General features: G+C 52.5%; 1 protein-coding gene across 1 annotated transcript; it reads right to left on the bottom strand.

The window, feature by feature from the left end:
- Nucleotides 1-1,251: 1,251 nt before the first annotated feature.
- Nucleotides 1,252-7,281, bottom strand: HHEX (hematopoietically expressed homeobox). The gene is made up of 4 exons (XM_032432462.1): nt 6,870-7,281; nt 4,697-4,875; nt 4,435-4,485; nt 1,252-2,417 (listed from the first exon to the last, which is right to left on the bottom strand). Exons 1-4 carry the CDS (start codon nt 7,231-7,233, stop codon nt 2,199-2,201), a joined length of 813 nt encoding a protein of 270 aa, XP_032288353.1. The 5' UTR covers nt 7,234-7,281; the 3' UTR covers nt 1,252-2,198.
- Nucleotides 7,282-8,716: the final 1,435 nt, after the last annotated feature.

Raw genomic sequence — 8,716 nt, 5'->3', positions numbered from 1 at the left:
TAACAACTCCCTAAAAGCAATAACCTTTTCTTTCACTCTGTCTTCACTGGAGCGCCCATGTCCGGGGAACCATAGCCCTGGTCAGCCATGCAAGGGGCAGAGTCGTTCCTTCAGGTGCCCTCAGTCAGAAGGCACCCACCTCCACAAACAACTAGAGGCCTCCATGGAGGGAGGCCCAGGCTAGAAGAAGAGGTTTCTGGACCTCTTCCCCAACAGGCCCCTCCTCATTTTCCTGGAATGTCAGGGACCTGATGGCTCCGCTAGGCAAGCAGCCGGATGCAGTCCCTGGGCCAGTCAGAAACCTCAGGCCATCCTTCCCCTCAGCCCCACACCCCCCTTATCTGGCACTGCCATTCTCCCCTCTCACAGTAGCCCTTCCTCGGCCCTGCCAGGGTCCCATAGCCATCAGATTCTGGTTCCCACCGGCCTAGATGAGCCCCGCTGCCCTCGTTCTCCCTTTCATTCCTCCCCGCCTCCGGCTCCCGCACTGGGAGGAATTACTGGGGGAAGAGAAGCAGGTGAGCGAGGAGTGAGGGGGTATGCGGGCCCCACCTGCTTCTACTCGAGGAGCACCTTAGAACGGCGGTTCTCAAAGCGCGGTCTTCCTACCAGCCACTTTGACATCACCCGAGCACGTGTTGAAGTGCAAATTCCCGGTCCCACCCCAGACCTACCAAATCAGAAACTCTGGCGACACGGTTGGCCAAGAGTTTCAAGAAGCTCTGCGGGTGCTTCCGAAGCTCGCCGAAGCTTGAGACCCGCGGTCTCGGCACAAACTACCTCCCCGCTCTTCCCCGGCACGCTCCCCCCACCCCCTCCGCGGACCCCCCTACCCGGGCTCGGCCGCCAAGGGATGACGCAGTGTTGACTCACTCCGGTCAAGGACAGCGGCCCGAGCCAGCCTGGGAGCCGAGGCGAATCGATGGGGTTCGGCGGCCCTGCGCTCCCCGACGCAGCGGGCCTCGGCCCCGGCTCTTCCAGCCACCTGGCGCGCCGGGGTCTCAGACCCGCCGCGCTTGGAGTCCGGGGGCGGAAGCCTCCCCCCTGCCGCGACGCACACACGTCGAGCCCCTCCTCCACCCCAGCTCCCTCCCCCTCCAGGAAAAGTCCCAAATCTACTTCCCGGGGCCCACCCGCCCGCCGTCCGGCGTCCCGCGCCCCCGCGCCCCCGCGCCCCCGCGCCGGGACCCGGGAGACGCTGGTAGGAAAGGTGAGAGGTGTGCGTTTGTTTCACTGGAAGAATGCTTGGTCCCTCGAGGTCAGTCGTCCCACCGACGGGTTTATTTTATACACAAGTTACTCATTTTAAAAAACACCATTTTGGTCTTTTTTTTTTTTTTTTTTACAGTGAACAATTATATATACAACACATTATAAACACTGATATAAAACATAATTATCTACAGTCTACTTACATTTAATTAACCTGCTACTTCTAGTTCATCTGTGATTAATTTTAGTCTCCGACGAGTCAGTTTCTCTGCTTGAATTGGACTGTACTATTCCCTTAACACCTTGGTCATATAAGGTACTAAGTGATAGTGCAAAACAAGCATTTAAGATTCTCATCAACTAGATCTCTCTGACAAAAAGAACACACACATCCCCGAGGCAGGAGCTCTGAGATCATATTGGATTTAAGGCAGCAGTATAAGAATGTAATATAGTGCTTCGGCAGCACATATACTAAAATAAGAATGTAATATAAAAGTAAAGGAAGTTTCCTTTTAAAATATTCCAAGGCTGCCTGAAATGTGGGCCCCCTGAGCAAGGCATACCTCTGGATCTGGGGTGCCCTTTTGCTTTTCCATTAAGTGGGATGCAGATACAGATTAAAAAGTCATTCAAGAAGATCCTATTAAAATCTTTAGTTATAACTTAAAAATTTAACAAAAAAGTTCAAAATTACTTTTTATAAATAGAAAAAACAATTTACTTTTTTTCAAAAAAGGGGGTGAATTTAAGCAGTGAAGAGTCCCTTCATCATATAACCTACAATCAGTACATAAACCATTGAAGTCAAAATTAAGGTTTCAGTGTAAGTTTGCTGCTTAGCCAGTGCACCAAATATTTTAGGTTTCCAGAATACCAGAAAATTGATTCCCTTTCTCATAGTTTTCCAGTATGTCTATGGAGATTTTCTGTAGCAACTGTTATTCCCAAGTCCAGTTTTCTGAACATGCCAATGTCAGTGGTCATCATCCAGCATTAAAATAGCCTTTATCGCCCTCAATGTCCACTTCCTGATCAGAATCCTCTGAAATCTCTGATTCAAGGTCTTCCTGGGAGGCAGGGGAGGGTGAACATTGAGAGCTATCCAAAGCACCTTTATTCTGCTCACTGGGCAAGTCTTGCCTCTGGTCACAGGGATTGTCCAAACTTTCCAGTTCTTCTTTTTTATTGCTTTGAGGGTTCTCCTGAATGAAAGGAATGAAAATGGAAATTGGTAGGCTTGTGAAATATGGAGATATAAGATACATAAATCAAAATGTGTTTTCATTCTCTATCATCTTTAGAATTTTTAGTTTATCTATTGCTTTCATCAGCTATAATCTTTATTCAGAAAATACATACTTGTGCTTCTTTCTCATTTTGGAAGAAAAGTGCCTGTCATATCAAAGAAAGATTATTCTCTTGCCGGATAAGAACAACCAGTCACAAATATAACAGTGTATTGTGTCAAATGAACACTTAGCTCCAGCCCATACTCATGGTCTCAAGATTCTTAAAAGTTTAGGGGAGGGAGAGATTAGATCACTACAGGTACACACTATCTTCATTCTTCAGGTGTTTTTAAACCTTGCCAATTAACAGGGTCTTCCAGACATTTAAAAAATATGAATGCTAAGTAGTGAATTAAGGGAAAGTTTCAAAATTATTAGATTGAATCCTTTTTCATCCATTTTCTGGAGTAAATTTATAAACTTATAAATACACGTAACAAGTTACAAAATCACGGCAAAGGTAAAAATGCAGAACTGGAAGAATGCTGCCAACTGCAAAGGGAGACAATTAACTACAATTTGCTTATAATCCAGGGGAAATATCTGGAAAATATATTCCCATATTACAAAGGAACCACTATTTTTTTTTTAAGACTTTATTTATCTGACAGAGAGAGAGAGAGGGAGAGAGAGCACAAGCAGGGGGAGTAGGAGAGGGAGAAGCAGGCTCTCTGCTGAGCAGGGAGCCCAATGCAGGGCCCCATCCCAGGACCCTGGGATCATGACCTGAGCCCAAGGCAGACACTTAAGGACTGAGCCACCCAGGCGCCCCAGGAACCACTATTTTAAAAATCCCTGGTAAATTGCAGTCAAGCCTTTGACCAAGAACTAAGTAAGTGAGTGAATTTTTAATTCTGTTTGTCTAAAATAGACATAAACACTACAAAGAAATATATATTCCTAAGGGTTTTTTTTTTAAGCAAGACTATAGAATAATATATTCACCAGGCTTGCAACTAAGTAACAAATAGATGCACAAGGTCAGAGATTGAGAGGGAATCTACAAATTTTTAAATCATGTTAGAGTAATGAAATTATGGGAAATTTATTTTCTGTCTCAAAGTGCTCTCTGTGACACCATCTTATTTCTAATGAAAAAGTTATGATCACTAAATTTAAAAATGTACACTGCTTTCAATTTCCCCACTCCTATTATTGTTTTCAAAAATATTTTATTCTAAACTGTATATACACTGACAAATGAACAATTCAGCAATTGTCAGATAACTTTGGAGAAGACATCCAGATTGGAACATCAAAAGCAAATCTTCAGCTTTAAGTCAATAGAGGTTTTTCAAAAACTGAATTAGCCTTTACTTTTTATCACATCTTGCGTAACAAGGTCATTGGAAAAAAGACTTAGTAACTTGAAGCTACTTTCCAAATAGGCTTGTATATTCTCTTACGTGTCTTATATTCATTTTAAGAGCTGGTATTAGATGGGAAATAATTTTAAACTCTTTGATATTTAATCCTTCTAAAAAAAAACAGTGCAAACAAGACTTAGAGGTGTTTATTTCCTTATATTTACCCTTGAGCTCTGCCTGGTTTTATTATGGCTGTGTAAATAAAAGAAACAATTTTCTCCCAAAGATAACTGCTTAAGTCATTTACTGTCAATTACTTTATCTTTCCTGCGTTAATTAGATAAACAACATATGGAGTTTATAAAACAATTAGCCCGGAGTTTTACCAGCCAGTGTGTGAAAACCCAAGCATAATTGATATAGGAACTGCATTAGGTGCTTTTAACATTACTGCCACCTGAGCAACTCATCCTGAATTTCAGCAGGACTATTTGCCTTTTTAATCAAGGTGAAGAGGTTAAATAGTCTCTCAAATGACTTTTGCATACAACCCATAACAGGCCTCGCATTGAGATAACATGATAAAAATATTTATTTCCATAGAAACAGAACCATGTCGATACCTGTTTCAGTCTTCTCCATTTAGCGCGTCGATTCTGAAACCAGGTTTTAACCTACAGGAAAGAGAGAAAGAAAACTTGCCACGAACCCAAGCGACCTGGGGAGTAACGGAGAAGCTGCTGAGCGGCCGTCGAGCCGGCCAGAGCTCCGGGGGGGGAGACAGCGCGACGCGGCACGCCCGAGCGCACGGCTGGCGACATGTCTGTCTTCCGCCCCGCGACCCCCCGCCCCTGGAATCTGCCCCGAGCCCGCAGGCGCGCTCACCTGTCTCTCGCTGAGCTGCAGCATCTTGGCCAGACGCTTCCTCTCGGGCGGAGAGAGGTATTTCTGGGTCTCAAACTTCTTCTCCAGCTCGATGGTCTGGTCGTTGGAGAACCTCACCTGGCCGCCTTTCCTTTTATGCAGAGGCCTCTGCAAGAAAGGGCTCCAGAGCAGGGGTTTGCCTGCGGGCAGCGAGAGCGGCGGTTAGTGACAGCCCTGGAGCGGCCGGGCCCTGGGGAGTAGGGGACGCAGAAGGACACTCAACCAGACAAGTTCACATACACCCACCCACAAGGACCCAATACGTTCCCACCAAGACACGTGCACACCCAGGGACACACACCTACACTGCGTATGCACACAGACCGCCCTTGTACGCTCAGACGCGCACGGACGGCCATCACAGGCACCGCTGATTTCAAACGCACAAATCTTTTGATCCCCAAAAGAACACCCACTATAAATCGAGCCTAAAATACCACGACACTCTTTTAACAAGTCACTCTCGAATTTATACAGAACTGTTTGCACCTCTAGGGCCTGTCCCTTGCTGAGCCGCACTTTCCAAATGCCCGAGTGTGTGTCTGTTGGGGAGGAACCGGGCTGTTACCCTCCTTGGGGCGTTCCGGCCAGGCGCCGCCGGCTGGAGCCTGCTCGGGAGGCCCTCGGGGCCCGGGCGCCGACGTTAGGCCGCTTGCTCGTGGAGCTTCCAATCCTGGCTCCAGGGCGCTGCGGCCTCCTCTGATTTCACACCCGGCGGCGGGGGCGGCCAGTTAAAGCTACCCCGTGGGCTATGGCAACATTTCCGTCAATGTGTTTCCTGTTGGTCTATCTCGAAAAGCCCTTTGCTTCCTCCTGCGCGGTCCCAGCAGTAACCCAAGGAAACCCAGGGCGCGCTCTGTGAAAACGTTCGCCCCAGGCCCGGCCCGGCCGAGGGTCCCGCTCCCGCCCCAGCAGGCGAACAGAGCCACGCCGAGGCCACCGCACCAAACCCTCGAAGCTGGAATCAAATATACAGTAACTTTAAAAAAAAAAAAAGCGCTACAATATAATCCCCTATCAGATCTTAACGATGAGAAAGGAAGGTGGAGGGCTGAGCTAGAGGCCGCGTCATAAACATGAACATGTCTTTATTCCCCCCGGGGCTTCAGATGCCAGAGCCGCCAAGGGCCACCCGGAGCGCGAGTCACCGTTGGCTTATTTCTTAGGCCGAGCGCTGAGGGGAAAAGCCCCGCGAATACCATATGCCCTAGGTGTCCTGGCTGCCTTTCCTACTCCAAAGACCTGTCAGTCAGTCAGTCAGTCCGTCCGTCCGTCGGTCGGTCTGCAGGCCTGCCCCCAAACACTTTGAAAGCTGGCATTGTTGGGTTTTTTTCCCCCAGATTTTGCTTACGTCAGGCTTCAGACTAGTGCAAAACAGCTTCGGGGGGAAAAAAAAAAAGGAAGCAACTGGTTATTTTAGCTGCCATAAAGTCACATCCCACACAGAGGAAATGAACAATATCAGAAAAACGGATCCCGGCTATCAGAAGTCGAGTGTTTCCTGAATTTGTCTGTATTGAGGATGTCGATAAAATAATCAGCAGCGTGCACTACTCCGGGGGAAGGGTCTGCTTCATGCAGCCAGGAAAACACTTAACAGCTTCTGAAACCAGATTTACTCCTATCGAGAACTCAAGATTTCCTGTATGAACGGAAAGGGTCAGGCTCTTTCACTGCACAAGCTTGTTGAACCAGGTCCAGCCTCGTAACCGCCGGGGCCCAGCAGCTATCCCTGCCCAGCAGGACCGGCCCGGGGCGCCTCGGCACTCCCTTCCCCGCCCCTCCAGCTAAGGGGACCCCACCACCCCGAGCGACGCGCGCGCCCCGGGGCTGCCTTCGGCCGCCAGCCCCCGCGGCAGTGCCAGAGGTCTCGCGCGGGCTCGCGCGCCCCGACGCCTGCAAGGTGCAGGAAAACCAATCTGAGTCATGGTGCGGTCAGTCCCGGCCGCGCGCCACTGGGGCCCGCGCCTCCCGTCCCCGCGCGCGCCCGAGAGCCGCTTTTCGATCGCTTTTGCCACAACTTTCTATTGCCTCCCCCTCCGCCCCCGCCGCCTCCTGGACGCTGCCACCTGCCGGGTGGCGCCTTCCTCGCCGCCGCCGCGGCTCGGCCCCGCCATGACCCCGGCCGCCTTACCCAGGGGGTCGTGGCGGAGCAGGGCGTGCGTGTAGTCGTTCACCGTCCGCGGGAAGGGGTACAGAGGGCCCCCGAAGCCGCCGGGTCCGTAGGCGGCGGCCAGCGCGGCGGCGGAGTGGTGCGAGAAGGCGGGGTGGATCGGCGTGGGCTCGTACACCGGGGTCCGGTAGGAGGACACGAGGCTGGTGAAGGAGGAGTTGGGGGACGGCAGCGTGGGGGCGGGGGTGGGCGCGGCGGGCCCGCGGCCCAGGATGTCCTCGATGTAGAACGGCGTCGGGTGCGCCGGCTGCAGCAGCGGCGTGGGCGCGTACAGCGGCACCCCCACGGCGCCCGCCGCCGCCGGCCCGGGGTGTGGGTACTGCATGGCTCCGCTGCGCTCCGGCCCCTCGGAGAGCTGGCGGCCCGCGCCGCGGCGCTACATTTATCCGCGCTCCGCGCTCCCGGCGATAGGCTCTGCCGGCCACGGGGTGGGGCCGCGCTCTCTGGCCCCTTCCTGCCGCCCGTCCCTGCGGCCAATGGCGCGGAGCCCCGGGAGCCGCCTCCCGCCCCCACCCTCGGCCCGCCCCCGCCGGCCGAGCTCCCGCCCCCCGGGACGCGCTCGCTCTCAGGCTCCTGGGACCCTGCGCCCCGGTGCCCGGCCGCCGCCGTCGCTCGGGGCTCCAGGCACCCTGGCCCGGAAAGCCCTCGAAGGAAGCCCAGGGTCACGTCCGTCGTGGGGAGACACGAGGAAAGTAGCGCCTGGAACACGGACTCAAATAGTCCCAGCTCCTGCCGGGAGGCAACTCTGCCGAAACTCGGGGGGCACTGATCCAGGCCCGGGCCCAGGGTGGCAGCAGCCGGCCCCAGGCGCGGGGCAGCTAGACTCGAGCCTGGCAGGCGTAGAGGCCACCGGCAGAGCCGCGTCTTCGCAGGCCTGAGAGTAGCGCTCCCTGGAGTAACGGTGACACTGGCTGTTGCCCGGGGCGTCTCCGGAGCTCGTAGCGGGAGCGGGCCCAGGGTTCCTGGGGCAGCTCCAAAGAGAGAAATCCAGCCCTTAGCTACGTCCCAGTTGGGGTAAGGACGACTAATCTCAGGTGCTCCGGACTCGTGGCCGCTCCAGCCCATTTCATTTGTGGGCTCCCCGCACTCAGCCACTTCCGTGAGGACGCTGGCAGAAGCCGCTCCGGGAAGGAATCAGGGGAAAGCCTGGGTCTTACGGTGCCAGGTAACCGCCCCGATGGGGGTTGCTCTGTGTCCCCTATCCCCGGGTCCTGGGGGTCGCAGCTGCGCGCAGCACCGCTTTCCCGTTTTGCACGTGTTTTCTATTGAATCCGTGGCGCTACCCCCTTGTGGCCTCGGCTCTGTGCAGCTCCACTCGCCTGAGGGGCAAGGGGGCATTTTCTTGATTGACGCCCTCCTGCGGTCGTCACACCTCGCGGTGAGCAGTTTCTGCTAAGGTCCTCCATTAATCGTGGAAATACACATTTCCCAGCTTTTTCTATTGAGGTTTTTTTTTTTTTTTAATTTACATCTTGGAACTATTTCTCCGACTAAAGCGGGGTCGCAGACGAAAGAAGAGTGGACTGGAAGCCGGCTGGCCTGAGTTCGAGTTTCACTGCGCACATTTCTGTTGAGCAACTACTGTGTGCCGCCAGTGAACGAGACAGATGTAGTTCCTGTCTTCACGGAGGCAGGAAACAAATTTTAATGCCGTGTCTTATGTGTGTGCTAGGAAGGAGAAGTACATAATGATCCGAAACCTAATAACCAGGGGACGTCACCTAGTTGGGGGAGGGGGCGTGTTAAGGAAGGGAAAGTATTCTCCAAGGAAGTGATGTTTGAAAAATGAGGAATTGTCAAAGAACGTA

Source organism: Phoca vitulina, unplaced genomic scaffold, assembly GCF_004348235.1.
Source record: "Phoca vitulina isolate PV1807 unplaced genomic scaffold, GSC_HSeal_1.0 scaffold48, whole genome shotgun sequence".
Taxonomy (NCBI): domain Eukaryota; kingdom Metazoa; phylum Chordata; class Mammalia; order Carnivora; family Phocidae; genus Phoca; species Phoca vitulina.
The sequence above is the reverse complement of the archived record's forward strand: the minus strand, read 5'-3'. Positions and strand labels throughout refer to the sequence as shown.